This window comes from Dermacentor variabilis, chromosome 4 (assembly GCF_050947875.1).
Source record: "Dermacentor variabilis isolate Ectoservices chromosome 4, ASM5094787v1, whole genome shotgun sequence".
NCBI classification, from domain to species: Eukaryota; Metazoa; Arthropoda; class Arachnida; order Ixodida; family Ixodidae; genus Dermacentor; species Dermacentor variabilis.
The window spans coordinates 11,112,611-11,138,521 of NC_134571.1; the positions used below are offsets into that span (position 1 = coordinate 11,112,611).

General features: G+C 46.0%; 1 protein-coding gene across 4 annotated transcripts in view; it reads left to right on the plus strand.

Annotated features, from left to right (window-relative positions):
- The window catches only part of Nup98-96 (nuclear pore complex protein Nup98-96), a 286,308-nt gene that overhangs the window by 163,169 nt on the left and 97,228 nt on the right, over positions 1-25,911 (plus strand). For all 4 annotated transcript variants that reach the window (XM_075688115.1, XM_075688116.1, XM_075688117.1 and 1 more), the window contains 3 exons: positions 9,213-9,346; positions 18,355-18,499; positions 19,561-19,662. In XM_075688115.1, coding sequence (XP_075544230.1) covers positions 9,213-9,346; positions 18,355-18,499; positions 19,561-19,662 — 381 coding nt within the window. The remainder of the gene's footprint in view (positions 1-9,212; positions 9,347-18,354; positions 18,500-19,560; positions 19,663-25,911) is intronic.

Genomic DNA, 25,911 nt, shown 5'->3' on the forward strand with positions numbered 1-25,911 from the left:
GATAATGAGCGCGGCCCGCACGTTTTCACAGCGAAAGCTTTAGACAGCCTTGTTCATAGAACATGAAACCATGTGACAATCTGGAGGCTCAGTTATGACAGCGGCACAGAATAAGCAGCAATGTGTGCGGTGCTGTACAGTATAAACATTTCGACTTGGTAAAGCGATTCACTATACACTCGATGCATGTGGCTCTTAGCTCGGTTTAGTATTCTGTGCCGAATATTTACGTGTTCACAAGAAGATTGGTAAGAAAAAGAATTTTCGTTGCGTAAATGTTTTGGATGTTGCCTCGTTGCGGAAGCTACTACCAGAGGCTGAGAATATGTGCGACACTGACGAGGTCTGCCAGCACTGCTTTATACGCCTCAAGGAAATCCTGTTTTCATCTAGTGATACCCGCACTGAAGCAGACGAGGCATTCCTTCAGGAAGAAAAAGCGATTAATGATTTCCACATCCACCTTGACGTGGAATGACGTCCACCTTTCTTCTGATGTTTCATCATCGAAGCCACCATCTACCGTTCTCAAAACAGCAGACAATATTATGGAAAGAGAAAATGGGCCAAGATTGAAAGCGTCGTGGTGACGAAGATACGCTCAACTTTAAGCGCTGCATACGGAAGTGTCAGTGCACCTGAGCCATCTGTGACAGAATGTTGTGGATGCGCTGGCTGGTTAAATAGCTTGGAGCAAGCGTGCGAGGCTTCTAGGTCCTATCGAGAGTGTCTCCACCTCTTAATCATCGTGCCACCAGAAGTTTAAAACACACATTCAAGAGGCAGTCGCAGCTCACACAATCTATATGTTCAGAAACGCTCAAAATTGGCGCGAGAAGCATGGATGGGGTCAAATTTTAATCTGTACACGAGGTCAAGGTCAAGCCCATCGGATGTACAAGCTACACTCGACCACCACCATGTACAAACTTCGTAGCTGTCGGCAGAGCCTGAACAAGAAGAATGTTGTGTTGGTCATCACGAACGGCCAGAGAGAGTACGTCTCAGAATAGTTAAGGACACATTCTATTCACGAGACGTTCCAGGTGTTCAAAGCAGCTCACCCCGAAAGTGCCATTGCCCTGTCAGTTTTACAGCCTGCATCCAAAATGGGTGCTGCTTGTACTAAAACAATAGGTTTATGTTTGCATCTATTGCGCTGATGCCAACCTTTGTGTCTCCGTGCTTGAGAACGTAAACGACATTGAAATTTCATTGGAAGGCATGAGAGCATTTTGCCTTTGTGGCTCCCCACCCCCAGATTGTATGTTAGGTAAATGTGACTGCTGCCCATGGAGTGAAAGCCTCACTTTAGCCAGTCTTGGCATGGTCACTGAGAACGAGGCCAAATTTGCTGTGTGGGAAAGCAATGACTTGATTAAGAAGACATAGTGTCCAACCCTTTTTGTGAAAGAGTTCGGCAGATGGGTGCCTAAATGGATTCCTCATGAATACGTACGCCACACTCAAGCCGCGGCTATTTATGAGGCAAGGAAGTGCGAGCAATGCGGAAGCATTGTTCTGCATTCTGATTTTGCCGAAAACTGGGCTGTCCTTCTATCAAATGAAGCACAATCGTACCATTGGCACAAGAAACAAATCTCCATTTTCACCTGTGTCACCATGACAAGGAAAGCAACACACAGCTTCGCTGTCATAAGCGACGACATGCATCATGACGCAGCACATGCCTGCTACGCCCTAGGTAGAGTGCACGAAGTGTTCGATAAAAAAGCCCCCTCTACTGTCACACAACATACGTAAGCAATGGTTTAGCAAGCCATTTTAGTATTAGGTACCAACTATATGAGTTGTGCAAGTTCAAGTACACTTCTGTGAGGTGTATATTTTCTGCTACAGCGCATGGGAAGAATGCCTGGGATGGTGTGGGTGGGCTCCTTAAATACCAAGCTTCCCTGCATAACCTCAAGTCTGGAAGCGCTGCCTCCATTCAGTCGGCACATGAGATGGTCTCACAACTGGTATGAGAAGATTGGTGGCAGCACTTTTGGCCACAGGCACAACATGTTTGGAGTGAGCAGTGTCTAGTCTGCATAGCCAAACATGCCATCTAATGGATACATGGGTCATGAGTTCCCACTCGTTCTATTTTTCATAATGTAAACACTCAATTTTGCTTGCAAGTGCATGAATCAGCTGGATGCTTACCTTGCAGTTGTGCGACCATTTTACATACCGACTATATTACTGTCGCCAATGGATTTTTTGGACTCCAAAAATTTAGACTTGGTGGTTATTCCAGGCTTCTGAAATGTGCCGTCAGAGTTCTGTAGAGTAAGTACATTTTCGCAACTGATTTTTCTGACGAATTTAGGCCTGAAGGTTCAATTTTCCAGACTAATCACTTGTTCAAACCACACTTTGTGATCTTCTTTAAATGTAAGTACTTTTGCTGCAATATATTTCTGAAATAGTCTGTTTTGACTTCTAATGCATTTCTCAACCAATAAATCGAGTTTTGCCAAATTCTATATTGGGAATCTGCATCTATTTTGCTTTTGATCTGCCAAGTATCTACTCATATATAGATATTTTAGCTGTAATACAATAATTTTAAAATTATATGGTAGGTGTTCCGTTTTTCTTCATTTTCTGAAAATATTAATTTTGAGAAATTTGTGTTGCTGTGGATCTTGTCATGTTTTTTTATTTCAGTGGTGTTGTATTTGTGGATGCGGCTAATACGCAGGAAAAAATGTATATTCATTCTTTTTGAATAATTTCAAAACTTCTAATACTGAAATTCAAGTCAAAGTGAATATCATATAGCATAATATTCATTCAAGTATTAGAAAATATGGAATGTTTCCACGAGCCAAGTAATGATTGATCAACCCGTTTTGATAGATAGTGCAAGTATTTGTGCATAACATTTTTGCCATTCTGATTCTTTTGTAGTGGTTCCTAGATGTGTCGCAAGGTAGCATTTAATCAATATCTCCTTCTTTTCTTTTCTTTATATACTATATCGTAAAAAAAAAAGGAAATATCTTTCTTTTTATGTGATTTTGGCAAGTATAAATGTCTGTGCTGGCTTCTTTGCTGAGAAGCATGGTCTAAGTCATGTTCGAGCTATGCTTTTCCAAATGTCAGTGCATTGAACTGTACAAGCTAGTGCAGGTTAGCTAGTTCAATGTGATGACATCATATATGCTGCTAAGCATGAGGTCTGTTACGATGGCTGCATTTCGATAGGGGGAATGCAATAACAACTGTGTACAGTGCGCTGGGTGTATGCTAAAGAACAGCAAGGGATCAAAATTAATCCGGAGTCCTCCACTGCTCAGATCGTAGCTTAGGCTTTTTAAACCCGATAATTCCATTTCAATAAATTTTTGATGACATTATGTACACTGTAAGGAAAGGTTAGTCAAAACATTATAGTGGTATTTTTATTTCGCATAAAATTCTGCCATTATGTTACCAGCCACACACTCTTTTACAGCCTTGCTTATTTCACCGTTGTAGACTTGGAAAAAAATCAACTGTGTAAGTAAAGCTCTGCATCTGGTCCTGCAAGATATATCCATTATTGAATGTGATCACACAGACACTAATCAAGAGTACTTGGCCTCACAGAAGTACACACACACACACGCACACATGCACGCGCGCACACACGCACACACGCACACACACACACACACACACACACACACACACACACACACACACACACACACACACACACACACACACACACACACACACACACACACACACACACACACACACACACACTCACTCACTCACGCACGCACGCACGCGCGCACACACACACACACACACACACACACACACACACACACACACACACACACACACACGATGCTACAGTCACCAACCGTTTATTCTGACCTCTAGACAGCTGTCCGAGAAAGCAAATTAAGAAAAAAAAAAAACTAAATCCTTTATTTCCACGCACTTATTCGGGCTCGGTAGTAGGCTTGAAAAAATTATGAATGCGCCGTTGCACGCTGTTCCGTTTACGCACAGTCAGATAAACCTGAATCTCGGAGAGGGTCGTACAGTCACTATAGGCGGCTGAAAGCACATTCACTGCTTGTACACGCTCTGCATGCGACGGCAGCGTAGCACATGGTGCGTCACCTTCCGACTCGGAGTCATCGTCCGGCGGTGCAGCAGAAACCTGACGAATGATCTCGCCGTCGTTGAGTTCTGCGCATGTCAGTATAGGAGTGTCAGCACCTGTGAAACTGTCAAATGAGACGGTGTCTGGAATCGCAATGCAACCACTACGCAGGTCTCAGCAGAACATTTTCCGCATCAGTAAGGAGCACATCGGAAGGCGACAAATCTTAGGCCTCCCGGCACCCGCTTGCCGGCATTCCCCAGCGCAGTCTGCGTGGGCACTGTCGGCGCCATTAGACACTTGATGCGATGTTTCTATATGCCGCGTTGGATCACCAGAGCCTCGACACAGCACACAAAGCGAACACCACCATGCCGACAGCAGTCGCACAAACGAAAAATGCGGCCTACTCGCAGCGTCGTGCGCGAAGAAACAAATCAGCTGCTGGGTTGTCTTGACCTGGCTTACTAAACTGAAACCGGAACTGCCGTAGGCACGAACCAAGCAAAAACGATGATGACGAGCGGGGATTCGCAGTAGCGCCGCTTCGTGGGGCAGCAAGGAGGCTCTGTTCAAAAGAAAAATGGCGTTCAGCTAGTCGAACCATGCACCGGTCAGAGTCGGTGCATGGTGCTCTCGATCGAGTTGGCTCAAGAAGTGTCCGAAAAATCTGACGAGAGGTTGCAAGGTGTCCGAACTTTCGGCAGTTGTTATACATTATGGTCTATGGGGAGAATGGCGGTGCCGTGAAGCAGACCGAATAATAGAGCATGTCCGAATTTTTGGAGTCTGGAAAATCAGTCGGCGACTGGACATGATAATATGTATGATGATAATATAGGAGCTACATCCAGCCAAAATGCTGTGGTGATGTATGCGTCATTGCAATCATGAGTTGGAAAGGAACTGTGGGAATACTGCAATTTTTTTCTTTCTTTATTGTATATTGTGCTGCACATGACGGCACATTGACTTTGTGCCTGTATGGTCATGTTTGCATGGTCATGTTTGCTATTTTCACGACAATATTTTCACGGCAATCATGCTACCTTGGGCACGACAGCAGCCGAAAAAAATGTTTTTGTTCATATTTGGTTAAAGTACACATTGTGTCAAACATCGTAAAGGTCGTCAGCAAATAGAACGGAAGACACATCAACTGCTACCCATAAGCTCATGTGGGAGACTAACAAAAGCACCCTGAGCTGTTTATCTTATAGGGGAACTTGCATTTGCTTAGCTTGCTTCAAATGACATATACTGTATACTCTTGCATGTCGAGGTGTGTACATGACCTGATGGCTTTTTATCAAGTCGCTAATGTGCAAAGATACGTTTTACGAGTTGCGCAGCAGCATGAAGCATTACCATAGTGTCTGGCGTAGCCTTTGCTGTACTTGCCCATCTTCACTGTCCCTGTGCTCATTCACCTATACGCCTCGTGCACCACCTGTAGAGACGCCACTGATAGCCATCTAGCGGTCACTTCCAACAGTACGCGCGGGAGCAGTAGCAGATGACAACCCTTTGCAGCAAGGTTGGCTGAAGTTCGCGGCTGCGATTTCTCCTTTGTTCGGGTGTCAGGCTACTTCTTCTGTGGTGACAGCTGTAGGGAAGACAGTGACCTCTGTGGGAGCGGGTATGAACACGATGTTACCGGTGTTTGGGACAACTTGGTCCACATACGTGCCAGGTGCGTCCCGCAACCAAAGCCCATAAACCCCATTTGCATGAAGTGGAGCTCATGCTAACTAGCCAATAAATTTTGTTGAGTAATGCGATCTCTCGATCGTTTATTTTTTTTTATTCTACCCTTGCCGTTACGCTGCTTCTGTACCTCAATAATAAGCACCCGTCGTTAGTGCAGACTTACATCAAACAAATCCGCATGGTGCGATGTCTGCATATGCCGTTGGGATTTTTCTGCCGATGAATACATGTGACATCGCCGTATAAGTGCAGTCGAAGTCACCTCAAGAAGAGTAATTGCGAATTTATTGATGGAAACGTGCACACTAGTTAACGAAGTGATCAAATGCACGGGTTAAAAAAAGCGCGTGTTAGTGCTGTACCGCCGATGCAATTCTGCTGCATACGCCAATGAACTCCCGTTCTCGTTGCAGTTTTTGCAATTTTAATTTCCTCAAAGGAGCTGCTTGGAAACGTGCAAAGCTAAAGTCTGACTAACTTAGTATTTTTTTTTTTATATTACTAGAGAGAGGTGCCACATGATACATTTAAAGGCGTAGCAGCACCGGTCAAGGTAGATTAGCGCTGGCTGCAAGGCCGGGTTTAGTCCTCTGCAGCGTAAGCTTAATAAGAAAGAATTCAGTTTAGTACAAGATTCACATGCAAGAATGGACTACGTTGTGGAACAAACAAATCACTCGGCGTGTTAAGTCTGCTCAGGCAGCATCGAGGTGTGATGACTTACCAAACACGACGTGAACTTTTCAGCAAAAAATGGAACAAAAATACCATACGCAGCAAATATTACCAATTCTTGCACTGAACTACCTATTTTCTAAACACATTTCCTCCCCAAAAAACGCAATATTTAAGATGCCCTCGGGCGAAAAGGATAAAGATGTTAAAGAAGCACTTCCTTGGTATCATTCCGGTAAGACCCAGCGTGATTTATACCCTTTACTAACGAGGCAAAGTGAAAACCTCACAGCTCAAAAGAATCAACAAAAGTTATGCATGGAGCAACTACCGTAAAAACCGGACTATAGGTCGGACTGGAATATAGGTCGATCCCCCCAACTAACGAATTCTAAAAATGAAAAAAAAAAAATTTTTTTTTTCAATGGCAAAAGTAACGAAAAACACCCTTACCTTGAAACAAATGCGACTCAGCTGGTTACACAATGGTGGCAGTATTTATTTAAATGCTGCTCGCATGTGCACCTGGCCAAGTTTTTAACAGTATCGCACGACCATCGACCCGCGTGCTTGACAGCACCTTATTAGCGGCGCTGAACGGTGAAACAAACGAGATACGCACATGTGTACACATACACATGCGCTTACTTTCGCTATTTCACTGCTCCGTGCCGTGATGATAAGGTGCTGACAAACATGCGGGTCGATGGCTGGGTGTACAGTACACGGAAGGGCACGAAGTGCACAAGCGCTACTCTGAATCAGAGCAACGCCTTTGATCACAGTTGTCCGAACTAGAGTCGGATGATGAGTGCTTCTCACTGCCAAGTCCAAAGGCGCGCGCGATCTCTACCGCTTTCAAACGGATGCGTTCGGCAGTCACAGGCAGCGACCTTACACGCAGCTCCCGGATGAACTCCACAACCTTGTCTTCCAGTTCTGCGGTCCGCTGCGATCCACCAACGAAATGACGTTTTCTTTTGGTTGCTGCAAGTTGTAATACGTTGCTTTTGCCTCCGCCACTACCGAATGCTCTTTTCGGATACTCCAAATTCGCGCTGTGCCGCCAGGTTGCCATGGGCTTCCGCGTACTCAATCGCCTTTTTCTTGAAGGCGACGGTGAATTGATGTCGGCTTCCGCTCATTTTGAAACAAAATGTGAAAAAGCAGCCTTTAACCAATATAACTTTGTGACAATGGAAACGCAAAATGCCGGTGCCACAATGTCACCATGCCGCACTGCTGCTGATGGCGAACGCGGCTGTTTACTTCATCCGCCCATTGTTGCAAGACTTCCGTAGTTTTTCTGCCAATGTCCGGTATATAAGACGAGGGTCGACTTTCCGCAATGGTTCTTTTAAAGATAGCTCAACCTATATTCCGGTTTTTACGGTAGCAGCAGTTAAACGTGCGAATCCACGCATAAAATAGATGTAAAAACATGTAGTGCGCGACAGCTGGTGCGAGGATCTACCGGGCCACATAAAACCAACAATTTCAGTTCTTGCAAACTTCAATAGCTTTAACATACAACACAATGCGCTCATGCAGTTGTGATGCCTAGCTAGCGCAATGCGGTATAAGAAGCGGAAAACAATATAAGCGGCAAATGGCATTCCGAACTTTAGCTAAATGCCTTTAAACCACATGCTGCACTGCAGACGAACTTTGTTGCTTACGCATCTAACTATGATCGAGTGGAAAAGAACACCGGTGAGACAAATGAAAGGATGAGAACAAGAAATTTCCCGCCGAAGCAACGATCCATTTTTGCTACCGTTGCTCCCGCTGATGAGGCTTTGCGGGGAATGATTAGAACTGTATTGCTGGCATGTTTTCGCCGGTTTTTGAGCCCCTCACCTTGCAACAATTCTTCTTCGACATTCCTTGAAACTTTGGTCACCCCACACATGCGAAGGGTGTTGCCTACTTCGCTCTGAAAATGTGAATAAGACAAAGAAGCGCTATCAGCGACACAACAAGCTACGGCGTGCAGCTGGCTACTATCCTGTGATTTCTGCATAAGGCCGCCACCAGTGGCGCGTCCATCGGCACACACTATGCGTATAGTACAGTGGTTAATGACTGCACCGGTGTCCTACTTGGCACAGCCATTGACCTTTATAACAAAAGGGAGGAAAGAAATGAAAATCTTTTGTTATATGCTTATGGAGCTCTTAAAGTGGGCTACTGTTGTCAACCCCCTCCCGATTTTTTCCCATCCAATGTGAACATAGTTTGACCTTGAATACTTATTGCCTTCCTTGTTGCAAAAAGTTAAGTGTAACGTAAAAAAAAAAGGGCAGTTTAGAATTAGCACTTGGTGGTGCAGTGTTGTATTATTCAGCATTTGGTCAGGTGTGCATTGTTTAATAATTAACATCATGTAAGCAAGAGATCCGCCTCAAGAATAAAAATAAGGAGCTTAATTGCTAAAATGCACAGGAAATTATTGCATTAGCGAGCCATTGTACAGTTTCACAACCAGTCATAATTGAAATGTTTACAACTCTTTTTTTCTCCTGACATGTACTTAAAACTGAAGCATGCTCATGTTGAAAAAGCTCATATGACTACATTATTATAGTGTTCTCTTAGAACGAGAAAGCTACAAAACATTTACAATTCCAGCTTCTGTGTTAGTCTGTAGGTGATACCTCTCAAAAGAGACAAAAGGTATTCTGTGTTACGTGTAATGCCTGTCTCCTTGCAGAACCTATGGAGCCTGCTGGCCACCTGGGCATTTTCGCAGGACAACGCTATCCAAAGCCATCAGCTGCATTTGCAGTCTCGGTGGAAAGAGTGGCTGTTGACTTGCACACACTAAGACCAGACGACATTCAAAAGGTAATTTAGCTACTTGCACTTGCATGTGCTTGTTTTGATGCCTTTCACAGACAAGAGCCTGTATATTGTCAGATGTCCTGTCCAAGTCTTTGCAGTTGTCTCTGATGTCATAGTCATACATTTACTGCAACTGTGTATCATATCTGCTGACAATGACCTCTAAATATCCAACACAACGGGCATGTAGCATTGGTGCGCTTGTGGGTCTATGTTACCATGGCGACCTTAGTTCCCTATAGTGCCTCAGTGATTGAAAGCCCTCGTAGTTTCAGATTGTAGGTTTTGCATGGCCTTCTCCAAAAGTGCATAAGCCATACGTAGGGCTGTCCAAATATTCGATCGAATGTTATGCTATGTGGTATTCGCTTCGAGTTGAATTTGAATATTCAGAACTTTCAAATTATGCGGAACCAATAAATATCAATTTGAAACTGTACAATCGGCAGTTCAGGTTTCAGTGAGCAAGTCACATTGCCATTCACATGGCTCATAGCCAAAATGAGTCAAAAACGAAGCCACCACAGGGCCACCATGCCGTCGACCATTTTTAACATGAAAGTGTGTTATGGCGGGGTCCGCACTTGACTTCCTGTAACGGATGTGGTGCCGGTACCAAGGAGTATAATAGCTGGCTGGTTGCAGTCCTGTGGCAGCTACACGAATTCTGAGCCAATAGGAAGGCTAAATGCCCTTTGAGATGTGCTCATCCGCGCTGCGTCATCTGCTCAGCGTCTGCTTGGCATGCAACTGCAGGGCTTCGCTTTACCTGTACACTTTCCCTGCAGTTACCTTGCAGCCTCCTTAGCAAGTAGTACGGGCCAATGCCCTTGCAAATGTTCACCTGCACCATAGTGTCTGCTCAGCGTCTACTTGGCATTTGCTCTCTACCATCATCCTGTACCACGCTAGAGCGGGGTAGTAAATTAATGATGTAGGGAACAATTCGGCATTTAAAGCTTTCTTCATTGTGAACGCATCACCAATGCTAATGCTGTGGTGCCATCTGCTAACTAGAACTCAAACCAATTTAACGGCTCGGTGCTGTGTCTGTAGTCCTAGCAGGGTGAAAACAGACAGCCGATCTCAATAATCACAACAAAACATGCCTAAGATTTGACCTCAGCTTAAGATGAGACTTAGAAATGATATATTTTGTCTATTGTTTCTTGCTGATAGGGCGGAAAGCCAGTAACAAGCACGAATTCAGATTGAAGCGGGTGGTCGGCGCTGTATGGGCGCTGCCATGTCGCTATACATTCCAACCTCGACATGTCGAACACAGATATATCGAGTTATTGTGTATATGAAACACTTTGATATCGCCTGGAAAATGCATTTTTAATTTTTTATTTTGATTGGGGTCAGACGCCAGATAGATATAACTAACTCCACCACCCCAGACCATGTGTGCTCTGTTGACAGCTGTCGGCGACAAGCTTTCCCATGACACCCTCGAAGATGGCAGTGGCGCGATATGCGTTCCCGACTGCTGCGTACTACAGACAAGAACGGCACCGCCGAGTGGCACTGCCGCGCCGGCATGAGAGCGCCGCATGCAGGGCAAAATTCAACTAGCGGCTGTACAGCTCTCCCATCTCGTTCACGCCGCCTTGATTGCCTCGTGCACTGCACATGTTTGAGCACATTTCGTACCCCGCACGGTGTGTGCCTACGTATATGTGCGTGGATGTTTTATTCGAAGGACGAAGTACACGTTTCTATTTGTCTTTAAGGGGGGACATTGTTTTGAAAATCAACTTCCTTATTTCTTCATGGATTTTGATGAAAATTGGCACAAATGTTTAGACTGTCTTCCTGATACTTCCATAAAAGTTTCAGAGCGATATCTTGAGAACATCTTATTCAATTTTATTGAGCAGAATCTTTCTCCCTCTTACTTTCTTGAGAGCCTGGGGAACTTAAAAAACGTGACAGAAGTCTTGTTAAAGGGACACTAAAGGTTACCAGAAAATCAAGCTAAAGTGGTAGAGCAATGTTCTAGAACATCTAAGGCGTCAATATAATCGTGAACAGAGCTTTAGTAACCGAGAAATTGAGGTAAATGCATGACACGATTTGAGACCCCCCAGTGACATTCTGGTACTAGCCCGATGACGAAAGCACTCCTAATAATTTGTGTTACTAATACTCAGCTACTCGTATTGAAAATATCATTTCATTCGATTATAAGACGGAAGAAAATGCTACTTGTCTACGTCTATTCGATTCTAAGAAAAAAATAACATTTTGACGTTACCCTTCTAGTATGGGTGGTCGAAAGGTTTCGCTTTCGCTCGACTCTGCGCGCTCGACTCTGCGCCACTCACGCTTTGGAGTTTCAGTAGTTTCGTTATCGCGTCGTGCTGTGCGGGTTCTGCTGGCTCGCGAAACTTTCATTTCGAACAAGCAGTGATAATGCCACGTCCTTGTGATGTCGTGGGAAGCCCTCGTTGCTTTCCCGCTCCGGAGAGCCGGTGTCGAGGCCGCCGTCGTAGTACGCAACGACGCCGGCAGCGCGAGCCCTCAGCAGCAGGTCGCGCTCATCAGTGCTCAAATCACTGAAGTTGAGCCCAGCATCGCGAGCCAATCTGTCGTTGTCAGGGACCATTGCGACGAGCGTCGAAGTTTGCGTCATAGAATAAAGTACCGGCTTATGGTCGTGCGTTTCTCCTTCCGCTAGCCACCATACTCCCGCTTTCGCTCTGCTGTCGGCTCTGTCTTGGCTCTGTTTCTGGCCGCGCGTTTGCGTTTTGCGCGGAAAAGCCGTAGCGCCGTCTGCGGACGCCGTTCTACTCACCGATGGCGCAACGTCACTATGAGAACATGATGTCAGTACTCCTCGATCGGAGGGCGGGCGATTTGAACTGCGCTAGAGGTACGCGAACGCTTCAGAACGCATTTTCTCTTAAAGTAAGTCTCTCCTTGGCACGAAACATGCGTTTCGAGGTTTCTGGGATGGTATTTCAACAGTCCACGTTCACTTAATAGTAACCTTTAGTGTCCCTTTAAGTATTGACTGCATAGCTAAATGCATGCTGAAGGTCGTGACATTCTTGCATTCTTTTTTTTCGCAACACAGATTTTTTGAAGTGCCATATGTTATGTTAACTTCACATCATGCACACTTTCAGGGTAGACGAATAGCCATATCGTAAACTTACAAAGGGTCAAGATAAGAAAGCGAGAATGTCACGATCTGCACTGCAGCCCAAGGAACGTGACAAAAAGAAACGGAGTCAAAATATGTTAAACGGTAACAAGGAAATCAGCTCCAGAAACTGAGCAAAAAGGCAGAAAAACAGTTTTGAGAAAACGGCTTCAGTTCTCTAAAAGGCAGCAAATTTGTAGTCTTTGGGGTTTTTTGTGATGTGGGGCTTCTTGTATATGTGGCCTCCGGTTTGGTGTGCTTTCACCGCCCCCCCCCTTTTTTTTCTTTTTATAGGGCATTCTTTGCTGCTGCTGCTCTACCAAGAGCATGGTGCCTAGGTTTCAAACCAAGTGACGTGCAGAACTCTGTGTGGGCATGAATACAGTTCCAGTGTACATTCAGGCAGCCTGTACCCGCAGGCTGCCCGATTGATAGCAATCTCCAGTATAATCAGTGAGGCTTTTTTTTTTTGTTAGAATTGACCATGTTACTGAATGAAGGCTCCGAGTGTCGGCAGCCTCCCAAGTCATCTTTACTTGACAATGGCTCTAGAACTTCGGATCAGAGAGCCAGTGATAGATAAACAGCTGCTAGGTGCTTTCCAGAATTGTACTTTTGTATGATGCCTCGATCACTTCTGCAGCCAGGTGTCTGTCAGCCCAAGGGGCCTAGTGAACAGAGCTCGTGATGAGGCTCTCTTTATGAAGGGGTGGTATGACAGATATTGCTACGAGCTATCGTGACAATAGAGTGAACGCGCAACATGCTTGGTTGCGGGTCCGAGATGAAGACGTGCGAAATGCCTAGCCGCAGATACAAGGAGCCGACGCGCGATGTGCTTAGTCGCGCATTTCGAAGTGCCGACACGGGAAGTACCTAGCCACGCAATCCGAGGAGCCGACGCGTGAAATGCCTAGTCGCGGGCTCGAGGAGTCGACCCTCAGTGCGCTTATTCGCACAGTCCGATGTGCCGATGCGCGAAATGCCTAGTCGCGGGCTCGAGGAGTCGACCCTCGATGCGCTTATTCGCGCATTCCGAGGTGCCGACACTCGATGCACTTATTCGCGCAGTCGGAGGCGCCGATGCACAATATTCTTAGGTGAGGGTCCGAGAGGTCCGCGCGCGATGTGCATGATCGCCGAGTCGGAGGCTCCCTATGCGCGAAATGTTTAGCCGTGTGCCCGAGGATTGCATGCGCGATGTGCTTCGACACGAATTCCGAAACACCGAGTGCTGAAAGGCTTAGCCGCATGTCCGAGGATTCCGCACGTGAATCTTGGTCGCGAAGTCCGCGTCGCCGATCCTCGGAATGCTTAGCCGCGAGTCTGAAACGTCCACAAGCGTAGGGATCGGCCACGCTACTGTGATGTCTGCGTAGCGCCTGTTTTGACACGTCGAGATTACAGCGAGTGGAGACGTCCAGACTCGCGAGTTGCAAAGAGCCGAGCAGACGACGCGAGCGCCGGACCAATGGTGAAACGCGCTGGAGTCACGTGGCGGGCGCGGCCAATCGCAGACTCCGTCACGACCTTCAATCATTTGCTTTTTGTGCGCTTGTTTCTGTATGGAGGAAATCGCTGAAGCGGCAGATTTGAAGACGGAGAAACGCGCTTTCTAACGAGACCAAGATGGCGGCGCTCAGTCGCGCTGTTCCGGAGATATTGTGACTTGAAAAACGGTGTTCTTTCTTGATTTCCGCGAGATTTTTCGCCACCTTGGCTGATAAAACGAATTTTTTAGAGCACTTTTAAGTGGTTTACAGTGATGATATTTGGGTATCAGGTTTAAAAAGGGTTATAGAAACCGAAAATTTGATTTTAAAGAAATCGACTTTTGGGCAATTTTTCGCGATACGAAAGTTGCGTCCCCCCTTAAACAGTGCAGTACAAGATAAAAAAGCACATGGCTGGGACAACAAAACTAAATTATCAATTCATTGCAGGTTGTCCTTCTAAATTCCCGCTTCTCTTTTAGTCTTCCTCGCTTGGCTCACATTCCTGCCATCCCCCGAGCACTCCCGATGCAAAGGTGGCGAGACACAAAAAGCACCCCGCAGCAAATGCCGCTTCGCGCCACGGTTGCCTGCTTTTGGATCGGTGATTGGGGTACACTGACCACTGCTCGGTCCTCGCCCATGCCCAGCGCATCGCCAATTGTGTGCCACGAACGGTGCGGCTCAGTGGTACCTGCTGCCGATGAGCCGAATGTCTCGATCGCGCCTCCTTCACGGCGACAAGCGATGCCCCACAACCACCAAGCTCTGTTGACGCCTCTGTCGTTGCGACCTCCTTGTCGTTTTGATTGACGGTCTCTTCCTCACCCTCTGCAATCTGCCAGCAGTTCATACCCCGTACTGCTGCAGCGTGCGGCAACTCGCCCAGCCTCTGCCGCGCCTTGCACCTCGCTGCCTCTCTCGGCCTGCGATGGCACAATTTGCCTGCCCGGCAGCTGACGCTTTTCGTGGCCAGCCTCTGACCATTGTTACCCACGACACCACCTGATTTTCAAAGCACTGGCCTTGTTCGTTTCGAAGGCCCTGGCACCCAAGGGCTTAGGCACGAGGGAGGATACGTCTGGTCACAAACCTGAGCAAGGCTCACTGCGGAGGGATGAGGTTTCACAGAGGTGACGGTAGAGCCCGGCAGGCCCTCTGAGATGCGAATGCTCTAAACACGGTCCTCCTTCGCGTGCAACAGCGCAATTTCCCTCTCCAACATGAGGACACCCCAGGAAGATCGTGCCCGATCGCCCTCACTGGCCTCGCATTGTTGCAACTCTTGCGTTTTCTTGCGCTCGCGGCGATCCGCCTCTTCCTCGGAGCCTATCTCGTGCAAAAACTCCCGGAGGGCTGGGCCCAACAGCCACAATGCGCTCTAATTCATCTATAAGCACATCGGCCATCCCATGGCCTTCTTCCACCTCGGCGGTATGCGTCTGCTCCGCCCGTTATGCCTCGTGGTCACGGTAGATTGCCTCCCTACCACCGTGTAAGCGGCGCTGCAGCTGCGGCGGCAATGGCGGCCATGTCGAGAAGGACGTGGGCACGCACTTTGTGACAGTAACCTATCTGCCATTACTTGGGATACGAAAGACCTATACTTTGGAGGAAAACTGGAAAGCAAAACTTTCTGTGCAATAAATAATAGATTGTCGCAAAACACAGGTCCACTATTAAACTGAGAATCTCATGATATTCTATACAGCAATATTGCACTAATTTATTAGCTTCAGATGAAAAAAAGGCACCCAACTCTATTCAGCAGAAGTTATATTCGAAAAAAAAAAAAAATTTGCCGACCTTCATATACTGAATTGAGCTGTAATCAGTGCTGGCATACTAATTGAGTGTTCCCTTTGGTAAGAGTAGACAATACTGTATATCTTGATTTCTCATAGCTAAGTTACTGATAGATTCTTATTATGAATTCTTGTTATGCAATGCTAGGAGACTCCCGAGCATGTGCAACACCATGTTATCTTTTACAAAACTTGTAAGCATTAAATTTTGTGAAAAAATTTATGATATTCAATTTGATTTTCAGTTCGAAATCTGCCATTCAGTGTTTGTACACCCTTACCGAAAACTGCCGTTGTCGGTTCTTTAAGTGAGCTGCGTCGCAGTATAGCTGTGTTATGCGGCGAAGCGTGCAGACTGTATTGCGGTGACGCATATATTTTTGTGCAGTGAAGTGTATCAAAAGTAAGAAGGGGGCACTGTCACAGGGCCTCTGCTAATGCTTATGGATACCGGCCACTATAAGCTCAAGCAACCACACTCTCCTGCCTCTTCATGCATCTGTACAACACCAGCTTCTTGGTGCAAACCTCTCTGTCTGCTACTAATCTGGTTAAGTGCCTAAAGGCAGTTTCCAAACTGCAAGTTTGACCAATTAGCAAGCTTAGCAATGTTTTTAGACCCTTATTCTGAAGTAGTTGAGTACCAGCAGGATGGTTCAGTAGTAAACTGGATTAAAAAACCTGGCTTTGTAAGAAGCAAAGAAAATCCAAGCATCGAGGAACCCTTATATGTCCTCAACAAGGAAAGCTTCTGAAGAGGCTCCTTCCGTGCCAGCACTGTTGAAAGACTTGGATAAGCTCATAAAGCAGCAGAAATTTTCACTTTCTTATGGCAGCAATTTTCACTACCACAAGTACAGGTTCAAAGATGTTCATGATGAAATTTTGGGCCAATAAAGATTCATGTGAGTGGTGGGGTAAGCATGGTGCTCACTGTTGCCTTGGCTTGCAAAGAGATACCTGCCAACACCAGACACTAGTCCAGTGAGCAGCTCATTTCGGTGAAGGAATTGTGACATGCAGGAGGATGGTCACTGCTCCCCGGACTTGTTGAGTAGCTATCCTTCCTTCACTACATCATTAAATAACTGCAGTTATGATACTGTGAAGCAGGAGTGTTGCACTAAAGAATTTTGTTGACCACAAAGCATAATTTTCCGGTGTGTTATTTGCAGTGAAATAAACTTGCTTTTTCGTATTTTCTACGTCTTGTTAGTGAAAAAAAAATTATTAGATTCACTTTGCACTTGGTTTTTATTATTCATATTTGCTTCAAAATTGACAGTTTGATATTTGCATACCTTGAGCACTTACTATTCTAATGCACTCATTTTTCTTTTTTATGTAGGGGAATATTGCTTGCATGATGCAATCGGATACGAAACCAAAACTGCCTTTGTGGCTTTCATTAACTTTATTGCTTAACATGGATGTACCGCAGCAAAGTTGCCTGCAGCACATATTATATAGACCGTTGCCCATTTTTGTGGCAAAAGCATCGGCCGCACATTAGATTTCTTCATTGTTGATTAATTTACTATCATTCTTACGTTAATTTTCTACGTTGGACATATAGAAAGTGGGCGCTTGTTTGATTTGGGAACACGTTATAATTGGGCAAATACTGCCGGGGGAATCAGCGGTGTGTTTTGGTGTTAATTTGGCCTGCTAGATAATTTGATAAATTTCGTTGGTCCCATCAGGGTCGGATTAACGGAAGTCAACTGTATGCTGGAAGTCAACGCTCAGCAGAAGTCTGAAAATAAGCTTTCTGTACTGTTAGCCATTCTAAAAGCGTTTTAAATAAATGTTGTACTTGCTTTTTTGCATGAAAATATCTATAACAGCGCTGGAAATAAACTTGCCGTCTGCAAGTTGGGTGCCCATCTCATTCTTTCTTTTTCACCTTCTGGCTCTTAATTCAAGGTTTTATGCAAGGACCACTGCTATTCAATTCGAGCCAAAAGAATTGTATTTATATTAGCTTGATTATAGCACATGCTGCCATATTTTTTTCATCAAAATGTGTGTTATTCACAGTACTGCCATTCAAACTATTTGATTTGAAATTGTTCGACTAGATTACTATTTCCTTCGAATTCTATTTGAATTTAAAATTTACTATTTGTCCATCCCTAGCCATGGGTCCTTGTGGCCTTCCAAGCTGCTATTTTAGGCATGTATTGTAGCATCTGGTAATCTAGTATATTGGGTGTATAATTCCGACTGACTTGAAGCATTCTTATGTGCACTCAGTACTTGGTTGCCCCTGGCAACGGTTCTCCTCACTTGGCTATTTATGCTCTCCATCTCTTTCCACATGCTTCTTTCTAGCAAGCTGTGTTTAGGCAATGCTGTTTGTGCAGTCATCAGAAACTTCTTCGTTCCCTGTTGGCAGACTGCAAGAAAAAACAATGGGGAAGGGAAATATATGTTTATACAAGGTTATGGAAGTCTCAAGACTCCACAGACATATGTCCTCTAAATAATTAACTGCCTTCCATCAGCAATGGCTTTCATTCAAAATTTTTAAGATCCTCTTTCTGTCTTGCTTGGTTGCAGAAGAATGTGGCAGCCATGTTAGAAGTCCAGCTGACACATTCGTGCCATTCACTGGAAGAAGGCAGCCCCATCTTTGCACCCAGTCCAGGCGTGGACTGCTTGCATGATCAGGATGCCCTGATTACGAGACTCCTCACTGAAATGGGTGAGTGCCCTGTTGCCGTCTGTTCTTCTGGCCAAACTTTCGTTCGCTCTGTGCCAAGTCCTAACAGCAGTTGGGCAGAGCTGCTCTGAAGCATCTGCCTGATTGTCCAAACATAAAAGAATCAGTGCAAAAAATTTGGAGCAAATACCTTGATCCTTGACTGAAATATTGTTGCTACAGTGAAATATAGTAATTTGAAGCTTCTTAATTTGAATTGCTGGATAATTCAAGCTATTTGGTCAGGCCCAGCAGAGTTCTATGTATTTGAATAGGGAAAAACTCCCACATATTCAAACTCCTAGAACTGCACAATAGTTATACTGAACAAAGTTTCTGCTCTTTTGATCAGATACGAGCCAAATTCCGATGCATCACTACCGATCGCAACAGCAGATGTACATTGCGAATTCAGCTGTTGAGCATTGCGTAAAAGGTCGGCCCACAATGCATGCAACGGCTCTCTGCATAACCAGTGTAAAGCACCATGCAATCATTGCTTTAGCCCAATGTCATCACATGCTGCGCTTTAGTGCATAAGAAAATGAATGCAGTGAAGAATTGAGCAAGTTCCGCATCGTCCACGTGTGGCCAGCATTAAATGTTGTGGTACCATTTAATAGGCTCGTAGTCTAGAAGCACGTGCAGTTATTCTTCTCTTCGCATTTGCAGCTTGAATTAGCCGCACTCACTCAGTGGTCCATAATTTCCAAGACAGTACTTTTAAAAATGCATGGTAAGGCACTAGCACTCGATGCTATGGTGCAGTCACTGACCAATAATTTGGACAGCTTAGTGTAAGTTTTTCGCATTGCACCGTTCAATTATTTAGACTCTTTCAAGCTTTGCCTACAGGACCACAGGCCAATTTGGCTACTGAGTCGAGCAGAAAAAGGTTTATTTGTTTGATATGTTGCCGGTGCGTCCTTCAAACCTAAAGTAGCAAAACAGATTTGATCCAGTCATAGCCTGCTCTGCCTAACGGCATAGTCAGAACCACAAGATTTAGAGACCTGTAATAACCCTCTGCCATTTTCCTTATTGTCTGCTTGCTTGTCTTCCAGGTCCTGGTCATGCTGACTCTGGAATGATGCGGCAGTTTCACACTATTCTGGGTCTCTGCATTGCCCTCTGGGGTCGTGCACCTGGCTGCAACCCTGACAGTGGTAGGCATTTTGGACTTCAGTTTCACGATTATGGCTGTCAATCTGGTATTGCATAACTGAGTGTGAAGCATTGCGACTATGTTCACAAGCCACTGGGATTGTCAGAGCAGCCTAAGCAAAGTAACTGTAATACATGTCATCGGGCAATGCTGCCAAAAAGAGAAGATAATTTGTTGATAAAGTTTAGTGAAGAAACACAGGACAAACGCTCCCTGTAGCTGCCATAATTTATTGTGCAAGGGCCGAGGCCCCCATGTGCCCTTCAGTCAGAAATTATGGCGGGCTGGTGAATAAATATGTACTTGCCAGCTCCCTAAATTTATTGACTAGTTTACAAATTTGGTCTCAATCTGTCATTTTATGAAAGTTGTATAAAGTTTTATGAAAAATAAATTTTGCCTGTGAAAAAGTTTTCATCTGTTTCTGACCCTGCTATGGGGGTCTTCCAAAGGATACCAATGGGCACTCGCTTTTAACCAGGTGAAATCGGCAACAGTAAAGTCATCGTGATTTAAAAGCAATGTGTTACTAATCAGTCCCTGCTGTTTCAAGTTTTCTGCTACCTTCGCACTGCATCTAAAGTTAAATTAGTCATAAATAATACAGTCGCCAACCGTTTATTCGGACCTCACGGGGACTGTGGAAATGTCCGAATAAACAGGTGTCCGAAAAAGCAGATTAAGAAAAAAAAATGAAATCCTTTATTTCCATGCACTTATTCGGGCTCGGCAGTAGGCTTGAAAAAATCATGAATGCACCGTTGCACGCTGTTCCGTTTACGCGCAATCAGATAAGCCTGAATCACGGAGAGGGTCGTACGGTCACCATAGGCGGCTGAAAACACAGTCACTACTTGTACACGCTCTGCATGTGACAGCAGCATAGCACATGGTGCATCATCTTCTGACTTGGAGTCATCATCCGGCGGTGCAGCAGATTTACATTGGAATTTACATATTTACATTGGAAAATATGGGACCGCAGAAAACCTTTGAATTATCCAGGATGTCGAATCAGCCGAGTTCGAAATAACGAGGTTTTACTGTATATCATCATTCCAAAAGTGTGACTCCATTAGAAATGCTGTTTTGAGAAAATTAAGAATAACATCTTGCTACATGCTCAGAGTGATTATGGGAAAGCCTAAACCAATCAAGGACAATTCAAAAATAAATACTTTGCGTCAACCTGGAGCAAAAGAACATGAAAATATAGTGACCCAGTTTTCGGCTTTAAAGAGCAGTGTTTCCCCTTAATTGTGCATGCAGTAGCTTATTGTTGCTACGATTAGAGACTAAGATGATGCAGGATTTAATGCAAGCGACACACTCAGCTGTTCATGTTCCATTCCATAATCTGGCATGATATAGTGCACAACACTCAGCCAGGGTTCAGTTTTGTCACGTGCATAGAGTGTGCGATTCAGTGGGGGTGATGTGATGTTGTGCCAAGGCCGGAGTATTGGAGTGCAGGAAAGTAGCAGGAGCAGAGTGGGAAGTAGAGTGGCTTGGCAGCATAGGTGCTTTAGTACGCTGCCAGGTTGCTCACGAGAGTTTTCAGCTGCCACATCAGGCAGGTCACCAGCTATGTCTGTGCACACTCAGATTTTGTCCTAATTAGCACGAAGTGGTCACTAGCTCTTCATTATCAGCTACAGTTAAACCTGGATATAACGAAGTTGACAAAAGCTCGCAATTTTTCGTTACATGCAGGTTTTCGTCACATGCAGGTTTCGCGTGAAGGCTCGTACGAATGATGCAGAAACGAAACCAAATAGCTCAAGATATTCATGAAGGTGAACTCCCCCTTCAAGCATTTATTTTACAGCAAAAAACTGCGGAATTGCCCCTTGCTTCTTCGACACGAGTGAAGGCACAACACGCCGCTCCAAAGAAGCTAAATTGTGTAGAACTCCTTCATCGTCGCGCGAGCTGACGAAACGGCGCATAACGTCCATTGCGTTCATCACCTCCTTTGCAGTAGGCACGTCATACGGATCTGCCTCACAGGCACCATCATCACTGCCATCGGGATTTTGCACGCTTTCAGCTACTGCTGCATCAGACATTTCTTCTGTAGCCACGGCGGCGTTGTCGGCAAACAAAAAGTTACTCAGTTCAATGTCGTCGGGTACACCACCGTTAGTACGTAGCTCGTTCCACGCTTCGGCCACATTGGACGGAGTAGAAAGGTCTTCCTCCTCCTCGTCGGCAGCAGCCCGTGCGTTTTTGGCTATTCCGGCGTTTAAAAAGCAATTCACAATAACTTCTGCCCTGACCTCTTGCCAGGAGGCAGCAAGCATCTCGACTGCTTGATAAATGTAGATCTTCATCTCCCGTTCCAGACTGATGTCAAGAAGTATCTTCAGGATTAGTCGGCGCCGGTAACAGCATTTAAAACTGTTAATGATCCCTTTGTCCAGGGGTTGTATTAGGGACGTGCAGTTGGCTGGGAAGTAATGCATTTAGATGTTCGACAGCTGCAGGCCCTCGACGTGGTGCGCCGAGCAATTGTCCTGCAGTAGGCAAACTTGACGGCCTTGCCGCTTGACGTCCTGGTTAAATTCCTTTAACCACTCAGAAAATGTTGGCCGAGTCATCCACGCTTTGGAATTCACCACATACTTCACGGGCATACGCTTCGTTCCCTTAAAACACCTGGGACGGGCACTTTTGCCAACAACGAGCGGAACTCTCTTGTCTGTGCCGTCGAGGTTGGCACACAGCAGAATCGTTATGCGGAGCTTGCTCTGCTTTCCGCCGCGGCAGTCATCGCCTTGTAACGCTAGCGTGCGGCCCGGAAGCATTTGATAAAATAGAGCTGTCTCGTCGGCATTGTAGACATCAGCCGCCTCGAAGCGACTCAGGATTCCAGGCAGCTTGTCAGCCACCAACGAAGCAGCAGCATCGCTGTCTGCAGAGGCAGATTCGCCGCTGATTACTCTTCCGACGACACCGTGCCGGCTCTTAAATCCCTGCAGCCACCTGTTGCTTGCCTTGAAATCATCATGGCCCAAGATACACGCAAAATCCTTTGCCTTCTGTTGTAAGACCGCGCCACTTATGGGTACATTTCTGGCTCGCGTGTCCAAAAACCACGTGAACACTGCCTTGTCCACACCAGTGTACCGTATTTACTCGCATAATAGGCGCACTTTTTTTTTCAGAAAATCCAGCTCGAAGTTCCGGGTGCGCCTATTACGCGAGGTAAAATTTACGAAATTTTTTCAACTCGCATTCTCGCGGTTTAAATTTTAACATATGTCAGGAATATGGCTACTCTCACATAATTTACCAATAAATCCAGCATAAAAGGGAAAATAAAAGCTACCTACTTACCTTTTAATGAACAGGCGAGAGACGTTGACTGAACACACGCATAAAATTTATTAAGACTATTCAGAGTCCGAGTCGGAGAGAACATCCTCATCACCGCCGGGTGGAGACTCGTCGTCTTTGTCTGAGCTCCACAGCATGTCGTCTTCGCTTGCATCCAGTGCATTGGAGATCCCAGTCTTCTTAAAACTTTTCCTGACGACGTCATCGGAGATCTCTCGCCAAGCTTCCACTATCCATTCGCACAACATTTCCATAGGCGGCCTCTTAATTTTGCCACCGGGGGTTAGTTGAAGCTTTCCTCCAGCCATCCAATTGGTGTACAGCCTTCGAACGTTGTCCTTAAAAGGCTTATTAAGGGAAACGTCCAAAGGTTGCAGCACGGAAGTGAGGCCTCCCGGGATCACGGCAATATCTGTGCGCAGCTCTGACAACTTTTCTCGTACACGTTCTACAAGGTGCCCGCGAAAACTGTCTAAAATGAGCATGGCCGGATACAACAAGCCGCCCGGCCGCCGGCCCCAGACGGTCTTGACCCAGTCCACCATCAATTCCGCGGACATCCAACCTTTCTCTTGGACCCTCACGTAGATGTCTCGAGGGAAATTTCCCTTTGGGAGCGTCTTTCTCTTAAAAATAACATAAGGCGGTAGTTTGCGCCCATCCGCAGTCACTGCCAACATGACAGTACACCTTTGTTTTTCTGCGCCAGATGTTCGAATAAGCACACTTCGTGCACCTTTTTCCTCTACTGTTGTATTTCTCGGCATGCCAAAACAGAGAGGAGTCTGATCTGCATTACTTATCTGTGACAAAATGAAGTTTTTTTGCTGCCGGAGCCGTATGACGAAACGGTGGAACTTGAGTACCTTGTCCTCGTATGCTGAGGGCAAGCGCTGGCACAACGTTGTGCGCCTCCTCAGGGTAAGTCCGTGGCGTCGCATGAAGCGCGTTGTCCATCCGGAGCTTGCTTTGAAGTCTTTCGCTTCAATGCCCTGCACTCGCGCAATTCTGCGCGCCTCAGTCTGCACTATGTCGAGAGACACTGCACAGCCGTCCTGTCGAAGGCCCCGTATGTGTTGAACTAGTTGATTTTCCACTTGCGGATACTTTCCCGACTTTGCACCGCGGAAGGCCCGTCGCGACTTCTTTGTGGCCTGAAGTTTTTCTTGCTGACCTTGCCAGTAGCGAATGCTTGTTTCACCGACACTGAAATGCCTGCTTGCAGCACGGTTTCCATGCTCGAGTGCATACTGCACAGCTTTCAGTTTGAATGCAGCCGTGTAGCTGCCGTACTTGCCCATTGCGGAACACGCGACCACACGAACTGCACAGCGCTTGCAAAATGGCGAGATGTGGCGTTTTTGTCATCCTGTGTAGAGCATTGATGGCGATGGCACTGTCGCTTGTGTCGAGTCGCCCGGCCTCCGAGAATCGCCCAGCTTTCAAAGCGAAGGTAGCGAACGTAGCGAAAAGCTTACATCCGCGCAGCGGTTTGGAGGGGAGGGGGGTGTTATCGATAGTTGATGGAAGAACTATTTTTCGCTCGTTGATGCATTTCTTTTAATTTTTTTGTTTCTACGGACGCGTTAAGTTGTCGTGCTCGCTGGCTTCGCGGCGGTTCGGGGAGGGGGGTGGTTCGGGGAAGGCGATGTTGTATGTGCTGTGGGCCCTCAGCAGCTGCGACGGCAGCAACACTAATGAGACTAGTAGTCCAGCAAATGCGTTGATAAGCTTGGGTTGTGGAATGTGCGTGCATTTTTTTCTTTTTTTCACCCGAGATGGAGGGGCAGGAGGGCGTCAGCTTGCAATCGTGTAAATGCGGTACTGATCACAGTGCCAAGTTCGGGGTGCGCCTATTATGCACGGAAATAAAAAAATCTGATTTTCCGCAACCAAACTGGGGGTGCGCCTATTATGCGAGTGCGCCTATTATGCGAGTAAATACGGTATGTGGACAGCTTCAGTCTTTTTTTCTTCGAGCTTGTTCCCGACTCCACTGCGTTTCTGATGCTGTGTTCCGCACTCAAAATCGTTGATAGTGTGCTCACTGGAACGCTGAAACGGGCGGCAGTGTCCTTCTTCTTCTCACCCGCGGAGACTGCATTTAAAATTGTGAGTTTGTCTTCAAAGGACAGAACTTTTCGTTTTCTGGCAGTAGAACTCGTCACGACCAACTGACGACGCAGTTACAGGTGGAGACGCACGACTACACGCCGACAGGCAGGCCTAGCATCTCCAAAACAAGTCGGACAAACCAGTACTAGAGCACAGTTGACACACGCACACGTGCAGAACGCAGGACAACACTCGAAATGGCGAATGCAACGCATCGTCGTTCGTCATAGAGTGTGTTCGTCATCGTCCCCACCCCCCTCTCCCTTCCCACGCCCTGGCAATGAAAGAACCGGCTATCAGCATTGCTTTTCAAGTGACTTCTTATACATAAGTGTGTCTAAGCCATTGAAACAAATGAAAATCACAAAATAATTCTGCAAGAGAAATCAACTGCCGGTACCAGTGCCACCTGGTGTCACGCTAGACAAGCAAAGCCTGAAAAGACTGCTACGTTAGGCACGGAACGGCGCTAGTCGCCGCCATCATCATCATCATCGCTAACTTTGCTCAGTCGCGGCAATCCCTGGCGTTCGCGCAGCTGCTGGCTCCTTACAGTATTAATATTCAATAATCTAGAGTATTTCTTCGGCCGAATTTTCCTTAAAAGTGCAAAAAGTAATGACTGATCAGCTTTGTGAGTTCGTTACATCAAGGCTAACCGCCGCAACACGTTTGCTAAAAAAATTAAATTATGAGGTTTAACGTGCCAAAACCACTTTCTGATTATGAGGCATGCCGTAGTGGAGGACTCCGGAAATTTTGACCACCTGGGGTTCTTTAACGTGCACCTAAATCT